The 24,872-nt window shown below is 34.0% G+C and overlaps 1 protein-coding gene across 1 annotated transcript in view; it reads right to left on the bottom strand.

Annotated features, from left to right (window-relative positions):
• Window positions 1-1,361: 1,361 nt before the first annotated feature.
• The window catches only part of Brms1l (BRMS1 like transcriptional repressor), a 35,327-nt gene continuing 11,816 nt past the window's right edge, over window positions 1,362-24,872 (bottom strand). Inside the window, exons 5-10 of the mRNA XM_026414397.2 lie at window positions 10,833-10,929; window positions 8,114-8,197; window positions 7,394-7,458; window positions 6,604-6,643; window positions 4,270-4,396; window positions 1,362-2,841 (exon numbers count right to left, since the gene is read on the bottom strand). Of these exons, the coding sequence (XP_026270182.1) occupies window positions 2,724-2,841; window positions 4,270-4,396; window positions 6,604-6,643; window positions 7,394-7,458; window positions 8,114-8,197; window positions 10,833-10,929 (531 nt within the window). The 3' untranslated portion in view covers window positions 1,362-2,723. The remainder of the gene's footprint in view (window positions 2,842-4,269; window positions 4,397-6,603; window positions 6,644-7,393; window positions 7,459-8,113; window positions 8,198-10,832; window positions 10,930-24,872) is intronic.

Here is a 24,872-nt window from a genome sequence, read left to right as displayed (position 1 = left end):
AGGTCCTAATATATCACTAATATGTAAACAGTAAACATGCCAGAATTCTTACATTTATATTCGTTTCATTTTAAACATGAAAAAATGTTAAATAACAACTTTAAGTTTATAGACAGTTCCTGGTACGTGCACTTAAATCACAAGTAGTATTATCACTGGCTGCCCATCAATTATCGGCCAAAGTGGTCCAATAAACTGGCCAGAGTGGTAAGGTATATGGTCTAAAAAGAACTCAATGATCTGTCAGATGACATAACTCTGGCCCACAAATACCCCCTACTGTACCAACACAATTTCTGAAGTTCACCCACAAAGAAAATGTAAGAGAGATGCATTTTCTCTAACCCCATTCTGAGCTGTTATGTTCTTTACTTTTTTTTTTTTTTTTAGTATTTTAGATCACCTCATATTTAGCAAATAAAATAGTTTACATTCCAATTTGGCAAGAGACAACATAAATGCTAACTAATACATTCATTCAAAGATGTATGTCAAAACAACTTTTACATGAAGAAGACTACAATGAAATGTACTCAGTACCCAGTTCACCAACATGAACAATGAAAACAGGTATCAGTGAGGAGTATGACATTACCACTTGTTAATTATTAGTTGATGAATTAGATTAGTGATGATTGGGATCATTTTTTTTAAGAGAAATGGGAGGAAAAGGTGGACTGAACATGAAAAACTGGAAGCTTTGCCAGGAAAGTTCCAGCATTTAATTCTAAGACAGAATCGGATCATAAACAGTAGCAGGCTGCTACTGCTACAAGACATTTCAGAATTTCTAACAATTCTCCTAAATTAAACTTCCAACCAGAAGACTAAGAAGAAATTGCCAAAAGCAAAATATATTTTTTAGTATTTTAATCAAAGATGAGCATATACTCTCCTGAATCTTATGTTAAGGTAGAATAGTATATATGACATAAATAATAAATTTTTGAAAATAAATATACTAAATCATAGTTTTTAAATAGTTTCTATTTATAATTTATAATTTCAACAGTACATTTTTATTAAAGTACAATATGTATGCATGAATATTTTTAATTAAGCATAACTTAGCTTTCTTCAACATCCAAATAGAACCCAAAAGAGGCTTAATTGTGGTTTAGGAAAGCAGAAATACTTGTGCAACACTCTACCACTCCATATCTATTAATGTTAAAACAGTTCAAATCTTTCTTAGAAGTGGACAGGTTACAAATAATAAAAGAACTAAATGTGCGGAAGTAATTCAAGACACTGCAAATGACACTCAAGCACATCTTTTTATTATATACTAAATTTAAAAATACAAATCTTATTAAAAATGCTTATCAAACACTGTATACATAAGAACTGTCAAATACTGGATTATGACATTATGTACAGTTGCTAAGGTTAATTAGAAATAAAACAAAGTAGCATAACTTTGCTGATATTGAATTTCAGAAGTCAAATGTTTTAAAATTTGGCAACTGCGAAGTAGTGATCTGCACAGGATGTTTGCAGAGGTAAAACAGTAAGAAAACAAACGGAATCATGCAGATACTCTGGCACTAAGTGTTAATATGTAGATTTCTTCCTCATCCTCTTAAGTCTTGTTGTAACAGAAATTAAAGTGCATAAGACCACCAGGAATACATGATTTGGTTGTACCCTAAATATATACTACAGCCAACTGTGCTGCCATATTGAGGGTTTCAATTCTTTGTACTGTTCCTGAGGCTTTGGAAGTTCATTTTGAATGTGGCTATGGGAAGGGAGGCCAACACTCTCTAAATTGCACCAAATGGCCCTAAAGTGTAAAAACGCCAAAGATAAAAATATTAATTTGGGAATAGACTCAAGGAAATTATCCCTATTTTGCCCTATGAATAAAATTAGAATAAGGACCTAGTTTTTACCTCTGGAAAATGCTTACTAAAAATCTGTTTCAAAAGATCAGACATGTACAGCAAGCACCACAATACTGTCAGTTACTATTCACCACTAACATACTGCATCATAAATACCAGGCATGAACACCTGCCCTCAAAAGGGTCACAAGAAATACAGGTAGAAACATGTTATCACTTGACACTAATTTTACTAATTAACATTAAGTATAATTCATTAAAAAAGGTCACCACCATACAATCAAGGAAGAGGAAAAGGAAAGCTATTCTACAAAAGTGCTCCTTTTAGCTTTCAAACCCAATAGTTTAATTTTGGGTAAAACAAGATTGTAAGGTAAGGCCATCAGTTCTAAATAAGCTGATGATGCCATATATACATACTCACAATATATGTTTAAATTTCAATTCTGATTTCACACTAATGTACTGGTACAAACCATTCATAGGAAACATTTTATCAGTCTTATTTACAAACATGATGAGTGACAAAGATATGGAAAATTTTAAAACTGCAGATAAATGTAGCCATAGTTCACTAAAGATGAGGCAGATTTGCATAATTTTTTTAAAAACAAAAAATTATTAAAAAGAAATCCCTACCATATACACTTATTGGTCATTGTACATAATATAAATGTACTGATCATGATTAAATTGTTATTAGTATTTCTTTTAATAACATATCAATAGGAGATCTACTTAGAGTACTACCTACAAATACACATTCTCTCAGGATTTGATGAGAATATTAAATTATTGAATACAGTTTTTTACTCCCTTGGCAAATCACACTTGGTAACACTAATAAGGTAGATTTAGATAACACTTAAATCATGATTACGAATGTTTAATTGAATATTTTCCTTTCTGTAGTTGGGAAATGTAAAGCTTAGATTTGCTTCCATCAGGCCTCTTAAACCAAACTTCATCATGGTTAATTGTTGTAATTACGGCACTAAAAAGAAAAAAAAAGAAGAAGAAAGAATGAATGAATGAATTACAATATGCCTTCTTTCCTCAGATTATTAACTGTCCTATCAAGAGGACATGTAGTCAAGAATATCACATTCAGGGGCTTGGGGTGTGGCTCAGCGATAGAGAGCTAACCTAGCACATGCGAGGCCTTGGGTTCGATCCTCAGCACCACATAAAAATAAATAAGTAAAATAAAGATACTGTGTCCAACTACAACTAAAAAACACACATTTTATTATTTTACTTTTTTTTAGTTTTCGGCGGACACAACATCTTTGTTTGTATGTGATGCTAAGGATCGAACCACACGCATGCCAGGCGAGCACGCTACCACTTGAGCCACATCTCCAGCCCCTAAAAAATACACATTTTAAAAAAAAGACATTTAAAAAAAAAGAATATCACATTCAGTAACACTCAATAGATAATAATCTTTCTTTTCTTAATAAGAATTGGTAAATTTTACTATTAGATCTACAGTCATGCCCTTCATGACACTTCAGTCAATATGTACCTCATATATAACAGTGGTTCCAATAAGATTATAATGAAGCTGAAAAATTCCTATCCTCTGATGGTCATATCTGTCAAAACAGAGCATGATGTATCACTTACCTGTTTGTGGTAATGCTGACATAAAAAAAACCTACTTAGCTGCCAGTCATATAAAAATACAGCACAACTATGTATAATACATAATACTTGATAATAAATGACTGTTACTGGTTTATACATTTACTATACTATACTTTTATCATAATTTTAGAGTATACTCTTTCTACTTATTTAAATTAAAAAAAAAAGGCTACTGTAAAACAGCATGCTGTGTTACATGGCAGGAGCCTCAGACATCTCATGTATACCACCTGTCTTGATTGCATCAAGGCCACTTAAGTGACTGACCTATACTATCTAAGTTGTGTAAACTTACTCAATTGTGTTCATATAACTGGAAAAATGCTTAATGGTAATTAGCCACTGTGTACTGAACCTCTGAAACTGTGAGCCCAAATTACACTTGTCCTCCTCTCAGTTGTTCTTGTCAGGTGTTTTGGTCACAGCGACAAAGAGCTGACTAACACAATAGGTCCACCAAAAATTTGTAACTGTCTGGTTAAAGGTCATTATATTATGATCATAACAATTAACCTAGTGTAAGAATTAACAAACAGAATTACTTACCTGGATAAATAATTCCAATACTTCCACTTGTATTAATGCTTGTATTCATGAACTTAATATGTACTCTTGTGTAAACTCATGTGATCAAATCATATGTCAAGTGAAAAAAGGATCCACACCCAACTAATGACACATTATAAATACCCTAGGGAGGCTGTGAATATTTATTGACAATGGTACTTTAAAAAATATACTAAGTAACATTACAATGATAAAAGCTACTTACCTCGTAGGACATTCATCTTTTTTATCAATACATATTGTCTGTCCACGTATGTACCATTCACCATCATAATATAGTCTTCCCTCTTCAGATCTAGCACTGTGCAGATGTTTTTCCAGTTTCACAGGTGCTAAAGGGATCAGTTCAAAAACTGTTATATTAATAAGACATTGTCAGAAGAACAAAAGGGTCAGGACATTAAAAGCTAACACCAATCCATGCATACACATATGAAAAAATACTGAAAGTATTTCTAGTTACAAACCTAAAATCTAATAAACACAAGATAATTTGATTTCTTACATTTTTTCATAAATTCACTGTTTTTAATATAAATAAGTTAAACAGTAAACAATAAACCATAGATTAGATATGTGCCTTAAGGGGGAAGTAGGTGCATTACCAATTATTAGTTTAAGTAGTAAGTGCCAGTTTTAAATAGTACTAAAAATAATTGCCATATTTCCACTGAAAATTGTACTTTTTGTGTTTTCTCCTTTGAAAGGCATATGATGTGACCCTTTCAAAAAAGCAGACTTTAATATATATTCAAAAGTTTCCCAAGAATTTTAATTCTAAAAATGATTAAAGTAGAACTTCTATTTTAACCCCAGAAAAGGTTTGGCATTAGTCAGATAAACTCAATGCAAGGGGAAAAAAATGTTCCTTATAGAAGCACGTGGTAGGGGCTGGGGATGTGGCTCAAGTGGTAGCGCGCTCGCCTGGCATGCGTGCGGCCCGGGTTCGATCCTCAGCACCACATACAAAGATGCTGTGTCCGCCAAATACTGAAAAATAAATATTAAAAAAAAAAAAAAAAAAAAAAAAAAAAAAGAAGCACGTGGTAAAAAGCACATGAAGAAGGCACCTCTTCATCATTCAAATGTCACTTCCTCAGAGAGGTCTTCCCTAACCACTCTACCCAATCCTTAGCTAATTATAATCACAACTTTATACTTCCTTCATAACAATTAATTGCTTATCTACATATATATTATTCCACCTTCCCCAAAGAGGTTCAAAAAGATCTATCCCTTTTTCCCATTGTATACACATAAACTAAAATGGTTCCTGTTATATAGAAGGTGTTCAGTAAGTATGCATTCTTTTGTTAATTCATTCATTCAATAAATGTCTGAGCACTTCCTATACAAAATGAACAGTGCTGGGGGAAAAATGGTGACAAAAAGAGACAAGGTGATAGACTTCATGGAGCTTATAATTCAGTCAGAAGACAGACAAGTAAACAATTAATTTAAAAGTACAAACTGAGATAAGTGCTATCAAGAAAACAAATGGGATGCAATAACGAAGATAACAGGGATTAGGGGAGACCCCGAAATGTTAAGAACTACTGCTCTAGAGATTTAGGAAGTTGCCATTCCAGTTAATTCCTAAGGGTAGTACTTCAGTATAACACTGCTGCAATTTCTTGACATGAAATAAAGCTTAGAGAATTCCTTGGATTAAAGATAAAATGGAAATCAATCTCTTAATAGATTATCTGCTAGAATGTGATTAGAAAGACCTTTCCCTAGTATTTGAAACATATGTTTTTAAAAACCTAGCTTCATCCATAAAGGAAATCTTTCCTCTAGTGAAAAAAGGCAAAAATAGAGAAAGTTATCCTAGACACTAATGCCCATTGAAATGCTGGTAGTGATTTTAAAAACAAGTCAAGAAGTCAAGCACAGGAATCGGGCCTGTAGTCCCAGCTATTTGGAAGGCTGAGGCAGGAATATTGCAAGTTCGAGGCTAGCCTGAGCAATTTAGTGAGACTCTGTCTCAAAAAATATAAAAGGCTGGGGGTATAGTTCGGTGGTAGAATGGCCCTCCCAAGTAGTGCCAAAAAAAAAAAAAAAATCAAGAAAATGTAATTTGATGTAAATTTTACTAAGGCATATCAAAAATGTGTTAATCTTGGTGGACAATAAATTTCTTGGATGGACTCTGCTGTCAGCATTCTAATCTCTCCCTCCCTAGAGAAAACACACACATAAGAAACTTTGTCCTCAACTTCAGAGGATCCACAGAATCCCTGAAGTCAATCTACAAATGCCAAACATCTCCCCTAAAAAATCACTAGTCCATTAAAAAATACAAAATAAATACTCTTTTAATTACTGATTCATTATTAGCAAATAGTGAACACGGAAAGAAGAAATATACTGCATCCAGAAATTTTGAAACTTTTACATGAACAAGAGATTCCAGAATTCTTCCTAATTTCAGGTATAGTGTTTGTTGATAAAATGAAACCACTGGTGGGGGAGTTAAATAGTATGCAGATGATTTTAACATCCATGATTCAACAAGTCTTCTCAACTCATGACTTACGTTCTGTTTTCACTCTGTGTGGACCCAGTGTAGCCATTGCCTTAATTTAAAAAAAAAAAAAAAAAAAAGGGGGGGGGGGGAGAAGTTGTCTTGAGTTGAGACTGAAAACACATTTTGATATCTATTTCATATAAACAACACTACTGATTGGCTCAATAATAAATACAGTAAAATATAACTACTAGCTGCTCTAATAAATTCTTAATGTCTAAGATGATAAAGAATATACACAAAGAATAACAATTTTTCCTAAAGATATTATCAATACCTGAAATAATTTCTAACTCTCAACTAAACAGTTTTTAAAAATGGAAAACTTTAAAAAGAAAACAAAGCTTCACTTTTAAACAAGCACAGAAATGTCTATAATTCTTGACTATTTAATGACAGGATGATTGACATATAATTATATAACGGTTCAAATGTTCGCTTTTGTTCATTCAACAAATATTGGGTGTCTTCTATGAGCCAGGACCAAGTTAAGCACTAGGCATAGAACAATGATATTATTATTATTATTGGGTAAACTAAATAAATGCTTTTCTGTACTCTTGCATAAATTATTAGTCACATATTATGGAAAAATTACAAACTGCTGACATGTTTCTAATTCTTAAAATACTTTTGTAGCCCACTATTATTTGTAATAGTGTTACTTGCCTTAGAGAAAATATTGCCAAAGCAAAGCACATTTATAATAATTCTATTTTTATATATTAGTAAAAAAACATAAAATTTTAAAAAGTAGTCTACAAAAATATACTTGTGATCCATCATTCTTTAATCATACCTTCCTAATTGTTGTCCAGTCTTCAAGAATATCAAGATCTTGTAGCATATAAACTATATATGGACGTTCAAAAGTCAAGGTTAATTTAGCTGTAAGAATATCACATTTTTAATTCTAATTTCAAGGTTCCTAGTTTTCAGAGAATAAAACAATGATTTATGGACATAATTCTTTGGCATTAAGAATTATGACTTCAAATTACTTTAAAAATCTTAGTATTAGAATAAATATATTCTAGTACCTTTAATGCCATAAGCATATACCCTTAATCCTAGGCTATCATTGATTGTAAAATACAGCACCAACCAATCACTGTTTTTAAGGTAGAGGGGGAAAAAGACAGGGATTGGGGGAAAGTATCATACGAAATGGCAAGACTGATGTATATATTAGTTATTATTTAGGGAAATTTCAATTTGGGAAACAACAAAACATTTTTTAAAAGTACACAGAATTAATCATGCTGTATACTAAACAACTGTTTCACATCAAAGCCCTGATGAACTGTAAAACCACATTATTTTTCACAGTTGAGATGGGGAGTAAATATCTTCTCCCATGACCATTTAAATCTAAATTATATCTTCTACCTTCAATCACCTCTGTTTATTACAGGACCATTTAAATAAAGTTAATGTGTACTAGTCAAAAATTATAAAAGTATTACACAAATCAAAAATGTACAAAGAAAAAAAGTCCAGAAAATTTAGAAAAGGATATCTGAGACAACAACTGGCTTCTTTTTGTCAGGACTGAAAGGATCCTTTCTCTTTTTTCTTGACTGAAGTTCATCATTCCACAACTCTGGCAATCAAATAAAAATTAAGTATTAGCTGACTTCTAGCGACCACATGAGAAAAAAGGACTATACTTTCATGGTTGCTATTTATTTACATATAAAACATTTACAAAGTTTATATACATAAGACTGCATATAACTCATGAGCATCTATATATTTATGAATTATCCCCTGCTTTTATTAAAGTGAAAATCAATTTGGCACTTAGTGACTAATAATTAAAGAGCATATGTCAAGTACTTTATCAAATATATATTATATGCATTGTTTTGCCTAATCCTCAAAGCTACCTCTAAGGTAGGTACTCTTACTATTTCACTTTAATAGACTCAGAGACTGGTTTAGAAAAGCCAAATAACTGTCCATAGCCACCCAACTAGTTGGTAAGAGAGCAATGACATCAGACCTCAGGATATCTGCTTCCAACATGGCTACTCTATATCAGAGAAACAAAATTTATAATGGATAAAATAATATATACTCAAGAATTATAGGATAACCTAGTAAACTATTATGGTTTGGATATGAGGTAACCCCAACAGCTCCTGTTAATGCAGAAATATTCAGAGATAAAATGATTCAACTGTGAAAGCTGTAACCTCATTAGTCCATCCTAGACTACATGGACTGACTGGGTGGTAACTGTAGGCAGCTAGAGAATGGCTAGAGGAGGTGGGTGACTGGATGTGCCCTAGAAGAGTGCACCTTTCCTGTGTCCCCTTCACCTCTTTCTGCTTCCTGACCCCACCATAGCTAAGCAGCTTTCCCCTTGATGCCCAGAGCAATGGAGTCAGCCATCTGTGAACTAAGATCTCTGAAATCATAACCCAAAACCTTTCTATCATACCCCGGAAATACCAAATTCACACTGGACTCTGTGGGCATCTCAGGAATTTGCAAGACCACACTCACTATTAAGGTTCCAGGGTACAGAAGGGAGATTTCTTTTCAGAACAGATCATGGGGGTCACTGCTAGCAGAGGCGGGTTTAGGAAGCTGTTTCACCATGTTGAGCTGGTTCTGCAGGCATGCAGAATGCTTGAGTTAAAGGGTCATGGAGGCTTCCACTGAGGTTTCAAAGGAAGGTCTGGGGAGCCAAGCAAAGTGTAGCAGGGTCAGGGTCCCTGTAGGCTGCCTCAGAGAAAGGTGCATGAAGCTGTGAAGATGAAACCTAAACTGGAATGGCGATCTCAGGAATTAAAAATGGCCAGTAACCTGAACTGTCTGCTGAGAAAAAGTACTGGCTGCAGAGACAGCCAGGCTAACTGAGAGGCCATGTGTGTTAAACAACCACCAAGGCCAAATGGGGCAGGGTTATCCAAGTCCTCTGGAAGTAACAATTAATAGCCAAGTGTCCTAGACATTGTATGTAAAGTTACAGAACCTATTTGCCTGGCTGGGTTTCAGTCTTGCTTTGGCCCCATCCTTCCTTTATTATGCCTTATTCCTACCTTTTGGAATGGAAGTGTTTACTCTATGCCACTGTATATTGAATATATGCAACTTGCTTTTGATCTTTACAGAGGTTCATAGCCAAGAGTTTGCCTAGAATCTCAGGAGACGTTAGACTTGAAATTATGGGAATTGCTGAAAATGTTAAAACTATGGGACTCTTAGAGATAGACTAAATGCATTTTGCATTGTGATATTTACTTGAGCTTTTGGGGGTTAAGGACAGAATGTTATGATTTGGATATGAGGTATCCCCCAAAAGCTCCTATTCATGCAAAAATATTCAGAGGTAAAATTATTCAGTCCTGAAAGCTATAACCTCAGCATTCCATCCTAGACTTCATGGACTTACTTGGTGGTAACGGTAGGCAGGGGAGGCATAGCTAGAGGAGGTAAGTGACTGTGGTGTACCCTAGAAAGGTGCATGTTCCCTGTGACCCCTTTCCCACTCACTATCTCTCCTTCCTGACCCCGCCAAAACTAAGCAGCTTTTCTCTACTAGGCCCTCTCCCATAATGTGCTACCTCACCTTAGGCCCAGAACAATAAATCAACCATCTATGGACTAAGAGCTCTGAAACTACGAGCCCCAAATAAACTTTTCCTCCTCTAAGCTGCTCTCGTCAGGTATTTTGGTCACATCAATGCAAAAGCTGACTAAAACATAAACCTTCCACACAATATAGAAAATCTTTCTATAATGCCCCAGAAATGGCCAATTTCATACTGGACTGATCTAATTAAAAATACATATTTCTTTTTCCTGAAACAAAAATCTACCTCCCTGTAACATTTCTCCACTCATCACAGTTTGATGCCAAAGAGAAAAGGTTTGTATTCCTTGTCCCACATGACAGTCTTTCAAAATTTAGAGTGAAGAACATAAACGGTAACTGTCTACGATATATAAGAATAGTACCACGGTTCCATTCTTACAGTGGGTTTTTGTCATACTTCAGTCTGTCAGCATTTCTTTTCATGTGCTCTATTTTTTTTACATATTTCTAAAGAGTAAGTTCAAATCAAAGTTATAATCATAATCATATCAAATTCTTTAGAAATCACCCTTTTTTCCCCTCCTCTTGGGACATTCTGTTTACATCAAGTTAATAGCAGAAGACAAAGATATTATGAAGTACTACAGAAGGTTTGGTGTCACAAACATCACCATCATGTCACTCCTGTCACCTGAAGTAATGTCAATGCTGTGCCTGTCCTCCTCAAGCCTTCTTATCTTCTCCTCCAGCTCACTCTGGACTGTATCGTATAACAAAAGCTTTTCACTCTGAAAAAATAGATTATACTTAAGTAGAATGAAAATGTAGTTCTATTTCACTTAAGACCAAATAATTTATTCATGATTGTTTGTTTGGTTTTGGTTCTACTTGAAAATTTTAAAGAAGAAATGTCACATAGATGAAAGAAATAAAATGAGAAAATAGAATCTAAATATAGATTTAACTACATGAAATTATATTCTCCTTAAGAATATCTAAATTAGTATGTGATAAAGAGGTAAATATTTATTAAAAAAAAAAAACTCACAGCAAGCTCTCATGGCCTCTTAAATATAAGTAGGTCTCACCTGTCACCATAGTGGAGAACCTGACATTTTAAGTATATCATTATAAAATGGATCATATTTTCTAACAGGATGATAACTGGGCCTTTATTGTTACAGTGTTATATTAAATAGCCCAATATATCATAAAGAGAAAGATTTAAGTAAAATTTTAATATAACCATTTAAATCATTCAATTAGAGTCAAAATTACATACTAATTATATCAAATCTCTCTATAAAACTATAGACAGATTAACCTGCAAAGACAGACAAGGCTATTTACTGGCATATCAGATTAAAACCCAGGTCTATAAGGTCCAATCCATTGTTTTTGATTATATAACATTATAGCCTTTATTATAAAAGCTATAAAATGCACACATATTACACAGATCCACTTTATAAAAACCTTTTGACAAGTTTCCCAACCCACCCATCACATGCTTATCTCTAGGAAGGATACTAGGCTATTGGGATATAGCTAGATATGACTGCCTTGTGGAAGCTTCTGTGATATAGTTAGATTGAACTTTTTATGGAAGACATTAAGTTACACTCAGGTAGTAAGCATGTCTCCTACCTTTTGAGTTTGAAATAATTTACAGTCTATACATGCCCGAAGGTTGTCCTACATGATAGGGAAAAGATGGTTTTTGTCAATAAGAAGCAAACCAAGAGCTAGAAAGAAAGCAAAGCTGAAAAAGACTAGAACTAGATATCATGTGTCATATGAAAAAAATATTGCATGTTGCTTTCTATACTTCCCTTTGCTTGTACTCATTTTGGTAAAGTCTTTTGAAATATTCCAGCCTTATATACAATGTGCTATAAGAACTGGGAAGTGCTATTTATCAGAGTAAAAAAAAAAGTAGGCCCCCTCCATGGTCAAGACACTATAGCAGCTATAAACAGATATAGTTTCCCTAACCAAAATGATTCTAAACACAAAACTGGAGGGATAAGCCTTCTGCTTTTAAAAATATGAACCTTTGGGGGCTGGGGTTGTGACTCAGTGGTAGAGTACTCGCCTAGTGTGGGAGAGGCACTAGGTTAGATCCTCAGCACCACATAAAAATAAATAAATAAATATAAAGGCATTGTTTTTTAAAAAAATGAATGTTTTACTTGTGTATTCTCTTCCCTTCCTAGGCTGGGCAGAACTTCTATAATAAGTACATTAATCATTCTTTATAATAATTTTTAAAAAGCCACAATGAGACTGAAATGTTTAAAGCTTTGAAAGCATTAATAAAGTTATTAAAGGTACAGATAGAAGTTCCTTGAATCCATTCCCTTTCTTGTTTCTCTCCTATTCTTTTAGAAAATTCTTTTCCACCTTGCAGGACTTTCAAAAGGCTCCCTAAAGAGGAAAGAAAGTCAGAATAGAACAACTAGAGGATATCTAGAAAAGAAAGGAATACCCAAACTCCCTTGTTTTGGTGCCTATAGAGGATTCTATGTTCAATGGGTAATTTAATCATTTAAAAATACTATTTACTGGGCTGAAGAGGTAGCTCAGTGGCACAGTGTTTGCCTAACATGCACAAGACCCTGGGTTCAATCCCCAGCACCACAAATAAAACAACAAGGAAAAAAAAAAAACATTTACATGTATATATTTGAATTCAATATCCTACATCACTCCACTTTTCACACTTAGAACCTGATCACCACCCCTTTCTCAGACTGACACCTATGCTGCTCTCCTCAGTGCAACTTTAAAGAACCCCAAGAGAATGGCCCCAAGTTTCCATTTTTGTACTATCCTCACAGTAAGTTGTGTTCTGAATCAACTCCCCTTTGGTGGTTGTCCCAACTTGAGATACCTCAGTTTTCAACTTCCTTCAGGATTGGAGCCCTGGGAGATTTTTAAGGACTAGCATTATCAGAGAGTGACACATATTAAAAACCTACATTTATTTAAAGTATAATGCATTGAAATTATTAAAATATACAGATTAGAATTTTAAAACTTAGAAACAGACCCTGGTTGTGGGGAAATGATAAAGATGATTTTTCAAATCATCTGGAAAGTTAATGAAAATGGAAAAAAATGAGTTTAACTATATCCTGAGAAATAACTAGTAAATCTTTGCATTATATTATAGATTTTTAAAAATGGACTAAGGTCAGGTGCAGTGGCATACCCCAATGACAGGAAGCTGAGATAGGAACATCATAAGTTCAAGGCCAGACTAGGCTACTCATGGAGATTTTTTTCCAAAATAAAGGAGTTGGAGTAGAGACCCTTTGGGTTCAATACCCATACTAACAAATAAAATAATCCTCTAAGAATCCAGCAAAATGAATGAAAAAAAAAGACCCACACTAAGGTACATCATCTTGCTGTTTCTCAACACCAAGGACAAAGAGAAAATGTTAAACGTGTTAAACAACTAAAACAGGTCAGGATCAGGAATCAAAATGATAAACATTCATGCCTTCAAAATTCCAAGGAGCCAGCCACGCACAGTGGCATGTGCCTGTAATTCCAGTGGCTCAGGTGGCTGAGACAGGAGGATCACAAGTTCAAAGCCAGCCTCAGCAACTCAGTGAGACCCTAAGCAGCTCTGCGAGACCCTGCCTCTAAATAAAATATTTTTTAAAAGGCTAGAGCTATGACTCAGTGGTTAAGTAAGTGTCCCTTGGTTCAATTTTTTGATAATAAAAAAAAACAACTGAAAAAACATAGATTCCATACTAGAATGTCTAGAATTCCATAATCTTAACTGTAAGAGTTAAAGATGTTTTTGGACAAGAAAAGTGTAGAAGTTGTAAATAATTCTTTGATACTCCTAACTTAAGACAGTAGACAAAAAAAGCAGGGGCAGACTAATTGCTCTCTCCTTGAATGGGGGCAGAAATTAGTAAGTCACTTTTTTAAAGAGGAGGATGTGACAGATATCTAGCTCGTAAGAAAACACTGTTACTTCTGTTTTGCTCTCTTGGATCACTCAGTCTAAAAGAACTTGGCCATCAGGACACTCAAACACCTGTGGACAGGAGCATGTGGGGAGAACTAAGGCTCCCAACCAAGAACCTACAACTGGCTAGCCTTGGGAGTAAGTCACCTCAGAAGGAGATCTTCCAGCCTCCAGTCAAGCTATCAGATAACTGCATTCCTGTCAACAGGTCAACTTCACTCCAACTTCTTGCAATACCCTGAACAAGACTGCCCATCTAGAGACTAGGGTTGTGGCTCAGCGGTAGAGTGCTTGCCTCGCATGTGTGAGGTTCGATCCTCAGCACCACATAAAAATAAACAAATAAAAATAAAGATATTGTGTCCATCTACAACTAAAAAAAAAAATTTAAACTGCCCGTCTAAATAGGTTTCAAATTCCTCTGGCCATAAAGACTAAAATTAAAAATGTTTATTATTGTTTTAAGCCACTAAAACAGTTTTGGAGTAATTTATTATAAAGTAATAAATAATCAAAGCAAGATGTCTCAAAAAACTGACTTCTATATACCCTTCCGCAAGATGCTACTGGACGATATAATTTACCAAAATAAATGAAAAATTAAGATCTGGCAGAAGAGAGATGAAGGGAATTTCCAGGCTGACGGTGAAGAGATCTCCATGAAGACACAGTTGCAATTAACCTATAAAGAATCTGAAAGATAGAGCAAAGAAGACAGGGACAGCAGGAGTGAGTAGAGGACTTGCTACCAGGAGAGAAATGGGATGATGCATTGTCTAATGCACTGGATAACATAGAAAACACCATTAGGACTTTGGTCCTAATGCTTTGGGGATTCAACCCAGAGGCAAATATGAGGATCTCTTATAGATCATTTTAGAAATCAAAATAAGACACTGTTTACAACTAAATTTAAAATAAAAAGTTATTTTAATCTTTATAGAACATGAGTTTAAATCCTCATACAATTGAAAATATATCATATTTTGACATTTCTTAAGTCCTTTAGATAACATGCTTTTTATTTTGCCAAATATTCAGGCTTTGTGAAAATTCAATAAGGTTGTCCACTGATAGCTTAATTTTTAAAAAAATAATAACAGTTTTAGCTAAACATGGTGATGCATGCCTGTAATCCCAGCGACTCAGGAGGCTGAGGCAGGAGAATCAAAAGTTCAAAACTAGCCTCAGCAACTTAGTGAGACCTTAAGCAATTTACCAAGAACCTGTCTCAAAATAAAAATTAAAAAGGTCTAGGAATAAATAAATAAACAGCTTTAGAAGGCTTTCTTAGATCCACTGGAGTCTCTAGGAAGAACTGATAAATAAAAAGAAAACCAGCAAACAACTTAGCTTTACTTAACCCATTCACACAATTAAGATAATTTCTATTCCAAAATTTATTTTAAGGATTAAAATGAGAACACAAGGGGCTGAGGTTCGATCCTCAGCACCACATAAAAATAAACAAATAAAAATAAAGATATTGTGTCCATCTACAACTAAAAAAAAAAAAAATTTAAACTGCCCGTCTAAATAGGGGTTATAGCTCAACGGTAGAGCCCTTGCCTCACACTTGTGAGGTACTGGGTTCGATCCTCAGCACCACATAAAAAAAAAAAAATAAAGATATAAAGAAAAAAAAAAGATTTAAAAAAATGAGAACACGAATACAAAGTACATAACACTCTAAGTTCCCTTTCCCTTTGTTTCCTCTTTCTGTAATGCCCTTGAACTACTGGTATCTTCTGAGTAATTATATAATTAAATAGATTATTTACAACAGATTAATTATATGTTAAAAATCTATAACTAGAAGAAATTTTGCTAAATACTTAGCATCTCTATGAAGAAGAAAGAACATTCAAAAGAGAATGGAAGAGAAAGATTATCAATATATATTTGTCCAAGTCAAATACATTACTGGACTGGGAATGTAGCTCAATGGTAGACTGCTTGTCTAGCATGCTGTTTACAACTAAATTTAAAATAAAAAGGCCCTGGGTTCAAGCCCCAGCATTGCAAAGACAATAAATAACAATAATAATTACTGACTTTACTTTTTAAAATTTTTTTATACCTTTGTTTTATTTATTTTTGTCTGGTGCTGAGGATTGAACCCAGTGCCTGCCCGTGCTAGGCAAGCACACTACCACTGAACTATAGCCCCAGACCTGACTTTAGTTTCTGACAATATGGTAGACTAGAGAGAGATATTATGGGGGGAAAAAAAAAACAACTCCTAATAGACTGAGACATTTATTTGGATAAAATACCACAAATAAACATCCTTTTAAAGGTAAGCTCTTAGGAAAATAAGTGTTATTTCCAAGAAGCAAGAAACCAGGCAGGTAGCCTAATCTTGGAGTAGTAGCTTTCTTGAGAAAATTTCTGGTATCAATAACCTTGAAACATGTTTTTCATTCACTGCTTGGGAAAAGAGAAAGGTCCTGGGCCTAAGCAAAGTGGAAAAATGGAACTGAGATCTCTGAAAAAGCCCTAAAGGGTTATACCTCCAATGAAAAGGTAGACTGAAGAACATATAGGTGTCAGCCTTGGCAATAAGTGTTGGGGTGGAGGGCGTTCCCTGGCAATATGTCATCTCACACCCGACATCTACATTTTTGAGATTCAAACATAGAGTGTACGCATCTTCCAAGAAATCCCAAGCACTAAAAATAACATATTCATGGGTAGGTGGTACACCTACCTAGCTGAAACAATCCAGCATAAATAAAATTAGATACTACTTGAGGGACTACAACCTTCATCCAAGGCTCTAAGAACTCCAACTGACAGAGCCTGTCATAATCCAGAATCATAAAATGAGGAATTAAGCTGTGAGATTTGGCAGAAATAAAAAAGCAAAATTAAGACTCCAAGGAATTTCAGGTAATACTTTATTGAACAAAAGTATTAACTAAGAATTAAGATATATGGAATACAAAATGAGGACATACTTATGACTGTAATTCCAGAAGGCAAAAGTAGACAAAAATGGAACAGAGACAATATCAGAAAGGATAATGGCTGAGAAATTTCTAGAACTAATAGAAAACAAATTCAGAAAGTTATAACAAATTCAAATCAAGAGAGATAAATTCAAAAAACACAAAAAAATCCTAGTCAAGAGAGAAAAATAATCTATACAAAGACACACAGTAGAGCAATTGAAGAACAACAAAGGGCTTAAATGAAGCCAGCAAAGAATGAGTTGGGGGAACAGCTATCTAAAAGATGATTGCAAACTTAAGCACAGTAGGCTGAATGTGAGATTCTAAAAATTTTGAGAAAACTAGACTGGGGGTACAGCACAGAGGTAAGAACACTTGGGTCCATCCCTAGTGCCTGCAAAAAATACTAACAGTAATAATAATAATCTTAAGAAAAAAGAACTGCCAACCTAGAATGTTATAGTCCCCTAACTGTCTTCAAGAATCATTACAAATCAAAGCTATTTTTGGACAAATGAAAACCAAGTTTTTTACTAAGACACTCTCAGTGAGAGGATATTTAGGATGTATTCCAGGATGTATTTTGCTTCAAGAAGCAAAAAATGAACCTGCAAGGAAGGGTTATACTGAAAAACAGATAAACCTAAAAAGAACTAATTCTAGGAAACCAAAATAAAGTCTCATCTGAAGGAGAAAGACAAGATAGAACTAAAATCTATCTATAACTTGTAATTTGGGAGCAAGTAACTGGAGTTAAGCATGCTCTAACTCCAGAGGAAGAGCAGAATTAATGTTAATTTTTAGATTCTGTTAATGTACCCACACATGCTGAAAATTTAAGGCAATCATTAAAATAAAATAAATTACTAGGAATAATGCCACATTCCTGTAATCCTGATCACTGGGAAGGCTGAGGCAGGAGGTTCAAAAGTTCAAGACAGCCTCAGCAACTTAGGAATAAAAATTAAAATAAAATTTAAAAAAAGAGAATGTAGCACAGTAGAAATCCCCAGTGTTGCAAATAAATAAATAAAGATACAGAAGAAATCATTAGAGGTGGGATATAGCTTTGTGAGAGACTACCTGCATTGAACTGTTATGATGTAATTTTTAAAACTTAATAAATTACCCTTCAAAAAAAGTCAGAAGGGCTGGAGTAGGGGGTGCAGCTCAGTGATAGAACATTTGCCTGAGCATGCATGAGTCCATAGGTTTGATGCCAACAACACCAAAACTAAATAAATAAAATAAAAGTCAGAGAAGAATAAGAGTATAAATCAGAACAAATACAAGTCAGAAAATGAGTTGATATTATCAAAATATCACTATATCACTATAAATATACCTGAACTAAATGGATCTGTTAAAAAACAGAGATAGCTAGAATAGATTGTCTCTTCTTAAAAATCAAGGCATATGCTATTTTTTTTTTAGTTTTTGACAGATCTTTATTTTATTCATTTATTTATATGTGGTGCTGAGAACTGAATCCAGTGCCTCACACATATGAGGCAAGTGCTCTACCACTGAGCAACAACCCCAGCCCCATATGCTATTTTTTTTTTTTGAGAGAGAGAGAGAAAGAGAGAGAGAATTTTTTAATATTTATTTTTTTTAGTTTTCGGTGGACACAACTTCTTTATTTTATTTATTTCTTAATGTGGTGCTGAGGATAGAACCCAGCGCCCATGCATGCCAAGCGAGCACGCTACCGCTTGAGCCACATCCCCAGCCCATATGCTATTTTTAAAAAAGCAATATACATAAAATATAAACCCAGAAAAAAAAAGCTGGGAAAAAAGGTTAAAATTTTAATCAGCAAATGCCAAACCAAATAAAACTAAACTGGGATAGCTGTTTTAATTATCAGACAAAATAGACTTCAAGATAAAAATCATTATTGTAGAGAATAAAAGGAACAAAAATTATGGTTATTAAAAATATACAAAAATTCTAAATTGTGAGTCTGATAATAAAACACATGGATATACATTTGTATATATAGAATATATACATATATAAAGAAAAAACTGACAGAAATACATGGAGATAATAGAAATTGAGCAAAAAAAATCCATATAAAATAGCAACAAAAGGAATAAAATTATTTAAAGGATAAACTTGAGATGAACAACTTGTATGTTGAAAACTAAAAACACCACTGAGGAAAATTAAAGAAGACACAAGTAAATGGAAAGACATTCAGAATTCATGTATTAGAAGACTTAATGTTGTTAAAATGTCCACACTACCCAAAGTGATAGATAAAAGATAATCCCTAATCAAAATTCCAGTAGCATTTTGTACAGAAATAGAAAAAACAATCCTAAAGTTGATATGGAACTACAAAAGACCCCAAATAGCCAAAATAATCTTAAGCAAGAACAAAGTTGGAGGCATCAATACTACCTGATATCAAGATACATCACAAAGCTACAGTAATCAAGAGTATGGTACTAGCATAAAAACAGACATATAAACCAAAGGAACAGAAGAGAGAACACAAAAATAAACCCACTTAGGTAGAGTCAACTGATCTTCCCCAAGTTTACCAAGTACACACAATGGGAAAAAGTTAGCCTCTTCAAAAAATGATGCTGGGAAAACTGAGCATCTTCAAGTCAAAGAATGAAATTAGACACTTATCCTATACCATTCACAAAAATCAACTCAAAATAGATCAAGTATTAAACTTTACTACTGAAACTGCAAAACTCCTAGAAGAAAATATACAAAAGCTTTATGACATTGGAATGGGAAAGGATTTTTTGGATAAGACTCCAAAAGCATAAACAACAAATGCAAAATAGGCAAGTAAAATGGGGGCTGGGGTTGTGACTCAGTGGTGGAGCACCTGCCTGCAATGTGTGAGGTACTCTGTTTGATACCCAGCACAAGAAAGAAATTTTTAAAAAATAGACTGTTAAAATGAAAAATCTTGCTCACAGTAAAGGAAATAATTAAAGGAGTGAAAAGCAACCTATGGAATAGGACAAATATTTACAAATCATAGATCTGAATCCAACAATGGTTCAACATTAGGAAATACATTAATATAAATCATCACATTAATATATCAAGAGCAAAAATAACTAAACTTAATAAATAAAAAGTATTTAATAAAATCTAACAACTATTCTTGGTAAAAACCATAAGATATGACTTCACACCTGTTAGAATAACTATTATCATAAAGACAAAAGATAACAGTATTGGCAAGGATGGGGAGAAAAAAGAACCCATGCATACTATTGGTGGAAGTGTACATTAATACAGCCATTATGGAAAACAGTATGGAGATGAATCAAAAAATTAAAAATACAACTATAGGACAATCCACTTCTCAGTATATACCCAAAAGAAATGAAATCAGTACTGAAAACATACATCAAAGAGAGAATTACACTCCCATCTTTACTATAGCATTATTTATAATACTCAAGACATGGAAACAACCTAAGGGTCTATCACTGAAGGGATGGATGTTTTTTTTAAATGTGGTGCATATTTATATGATGAAATATTATTCAACCTTTAAAAAAAATCCTGTCATTTGAACAACATATGTAAACCTAGAGGACATTACACTAAGTGAAAAAAGCTGGGTACAGAAAGATAAATACTATATGATCTCACTTATATGTGGATTCTTTAAAAAAAAAAAAAATCAACTCACAGAAGCAGAGAATAAAATAGTTGTCACCAGGGGCTGAGAGTGGGAAGGGGAATGAGAAAAGCTGGTCAAAGGGTCTGAAGTTTCAGTAAGGAAAAATTAGTCCTAGAGATCTACTATATAGCATGGTGACTATAATTAACAATAATTTATGTAAAATTAGCAAGAGAACAGATTTTCAGTGTTCTTATCAGACAAAAATAAGTATGTAACGTAATGAATATTTTAATTAATTTGGTTTAATCAATCCATAATTTTTTTTTAATCAAAAGAATATACTGTACTGGGGAAGCTAAGGCAAGAGGATTTTTTTTTTTTTTTTTGGTAGCGGGTACTGAGGATTGAACTCAGGGGCACTTGACCACTGGGCCACACACCCAGCCCTATTTTGTATTTTATTTGGAGACAGGGTTTCACTGAATTGCTTAGGGCCTTGCTTTTGCTGAGACTGGCCCTGAACTTCTGATCCTCCTGTCTCAGTCTTCCTAGCCACTAGGATTACATGCGTGCGCCACCATGCGTAGCCTGGCAAGAGGATCGTGAAGTTGAAACTAGCCTGGGCAACATAGTAAGACCCCATGTTTTTAAAAAAAAAAAAAAATGTCTATCATAAATATATATAATTTTTCATTTGTCAATTTAATAAATAAATAATAATTAATTTAAAAGAAAATAGTATGGCTTGCCCTAAAATATTTAAAAACAGAAATAGAATATGATCCAACAATCTTACTTCTGGGTATTTATACAAAAGAATTGAAATCTAGATATCCAATAATTCACCAGAGCCAAGATGTGGAAACAATCTAAATACCCATAGATGGAAAAGGGGATAAAGACAACATGGTACATATATATAATTCAGTCTTAGAAAAGAGTTTTTTATGACAACATGGATAAACCTTGAGGGAATTATGCTAAGTGAAATATGGCATACACAGTAAACAGATATTGCATGGCATCACCTTTATGAGGTATATAAATTAGTCAAACACTGAAGCAAAAGAATAGAGTGGTGTTTGCCATGGGCCAGGAGAAGAGGTTAATGAAAAGTTGCTATTCCACTGACATAAAGTTTCAGTTATGCAAGATAATAAAGTTTTGGAGTTTTGCTGTGAAACCCTGTACCTATAGTTAACAATGCTGTATAGCACACTTTAAAAAAATTCTACTAAGAGGCAACGGGGCTCGATCCTCAGCGGTAGAGCACTCGCCTGGCACACGCAAGGCCCTGGGTTCAATCCTCAGCACCACATAAAAATAAATAAAGGTATTATGTCCAACTATAACTTTAATATATATATATATATATATATATATATATTTTTTTTTTTTTTTTTTTTTTTTTTTTTTTTTTTTTTTGCTAAGAGGTCCAATGCAGTGGTACTTGCCTATAATCCCAGAAACTTCAGAAGCTAGGGCAGGAAGAACAGAAATTCAAAGCCAGCCTGAACAACTTAGTGAGATCCTGTCTCAAAGTAAAAAATAAAAAGGTTAGGGATGGAGCTCAGTGGTGAAGTGTCCCTGGGTTCAATCTCTGGTACCAAAACAAAACAAAACAAAACAAGAAGCTTAATTCAATAGATTCAGACAAATGATTTAATAAAATCTAACAACTATTCATGGTAAAAATTCTTAGAAAACAATAATTAAAAGGAAATCTCCTTAACTTGATAAAAACTATTTACCAAAACTAAAAAAAAAATACGACACTTATTGGAAAACTATTAGAAGCATTCTTAAGATTAAGAACATATGCCAAGGCTGGGCTTGTGGCTCAGTGTTAGAATGCTTGCCTAGCCTATGTGAGGAGGCACTGGGTTCAATCCTCAGCACCACACAAAAATAAATAAATAAAGGTATTGTGTCCATCTATAACTAAAAATATTAAAAAAAAAAAAAAGGGCTGGGGATGTGGCTCAAGCGGTAGCGCGCTCGCCTGGCATGCGTGCGGCCCGGGTTCGATCCTCAGCACCACATACAAAGATGCTGTGTCCACCGAGAACTAAAAAAGAAATATTGAAATTCTCTCTCTCTCTCTCTCTCTCTCTCCTCTCTCTCTCTCTCTCTCTCTCTCAAAACAAACAAACAAACAAAAAAACACATGACTGCCATGGTTAAACCTGCCTGCATTCCCAGGTACTTGGGAAGCTGAGGCAAGAAGATCATAAGTTTGAGACCAGCCTGGGTAGCTCAGCAAGACTCCATCCCAAAATAAAAAATAAAAAGGCTGGAAATGTAACTCAGTGGTACAGCACTTGCCTGGCATGTGTGAGACCCTGGGTTTAATCTCCAATAACACACACACACACACACATACACACACACAGACCAAGAACATGTCAATGATCAATGATGTCTGCTTTTATTGCTTCTATTCCATGTTGTACTGGAACACGTGGATATTAATGCCATTATAGCAAGTAAAACAAATTGAGGAAAACCAGAATGGAAGATACAAACTGCCTTTATTCACAAATAACATAATTATCTGTATAGAAAATCTGAAAGAATCCATAATCAAATTATTAGAATTAAGAAAAAAGGAGGGGGCTGGGGATGTGGCTCAAGCGGTAGCGCGCTTGCCTGGCATGCATGCGGCCCAGGTTCAATCCTCAGCACCACATACAAACAAAGATGTTGTGTCCACCGAAAACTAAAAAATAAATAAAATATTTAAAAAAAAAAAAAAAAGAAAGAAAAAAGAAGGGCTGGGATTGTGGCTCAGAGGTAGAGTACTCGCCTAGCGCGGGCAGGACCCGGGTTCGATCCTCAGCACTACATAAAAATAAAGACATTGTGTTGTGCCCACCTACACCTAAAAAATAAATGTTAAAAAAGAAAAGAAGAGGAGGAGGAGGAGGAGGAAAAAAAGGGAGCTGGACGTGGTGGTGCACATCTGTAATGCCAGTTACTCAAGAGGCTGAAGCAAGAGGATCACAAGCAGGAGGATCACAAGCCTCAGCAACTTAGCAAGACCCTAAGCAACTTAGTGAGACACTATCTCAAAATAAAAAATAAAACGGGCTCAGGATGGGGCTCAGTAATTAAGTGCCCCTGGGTTCAATTCCTGGTGCCCCCCACCTCCCAAAAAAAGAAGAAAAGTAAGTAAGAGGCTGGATACAGTATCAATATACAAAGTTAACTTTTCTGTATAAAATAGAAAAAGCAATTTTTAAATTGTTGTATTTAAGAAAAATTTACAATAACAATTTTAAGAAGAAAAAGAGCAAGGTAGGGTATCACATTATTAATACTCAGTATACTAAAAGTTGTAGAAAACATATTGTGATACTAGTGCAGAAATAGCCAAAAAGACCAATGTAACAGATGAAAAAAACTAGAAACAAGCCAGCATATACATAAATATTTAACACACAAGAGATGTACTGCTGATTTATTAGAAAATGATAGATTAAATAAAACATTGACCTTACCTATCTAGATGCAAAAAAAATAAAATTAGAACCACATTTATACCACATACAAAAATTAACTAAAGATAATTTGGCAATCTCAATGTTAAAAGCAAACTTTCAACTTTTAAAAGAAAAATACATTTTCCCAAAATGGAGAAGAAACAAAAGCACTTACTATAAAGGTAAGATAATACATTCAACTACATTAAAATGTAAAATTTGGGGGCTTCAAATCATCAAAAAGAATGCAAAGTTTCCATTGCCTGGGTAAAAATATGTGCAAAGCATATAACCAGCAAACCCTTTATATCCAGAATAGATAAAGAATATAATAAGGAAAAGACTAAAAATCCAATGCAAAGACAAAAAATATGAAAAAGTATTTCTCAGAAAAGAAAATCCAAGCAGCTAGGAAATATCAAAAAGATATTCATCTCAGTTGTAATCAAGAAAATTAAGCAACAAGCTCCATTGTTTTTATACTATTTACTATTTAATTATATGGTTTATTAAAGTGAGATAAGAGTCAATATAAAGCTTGTCCTCTCATTTCTACCAGTCAAGGTTTCATGAAAATTTACCTGCAAAATTAGCAGAATGTTTTTAAACAGTATTTGAAATAAACAGATCACATTGAAACACTTATTTTTTCACATAAAGAATACAGTCCTAAAATATGGAAATATGTCTATAC

Source organism: Urocitellus parryii, chromosome 6 (genome assembly GCF_045843805.1).
Source record: "Urocitellus parryii isolate mUroPar1 chromosome 6, mUroPar1.hap1, whole genome shotgun sequence".
Taxonomy (NCBI): domain Eukaryota; kingdom Metazoa; phylum Chordata; class Mammalia; order Rodentia; family Sciuridae; genus Urocitellus; species Urocitellus parryii.
The sequence above is the reverse complement of the archived record's forward strand: the minus strand, read 5'-3'. Positions and strand labels throughout refer to the sequence as shown.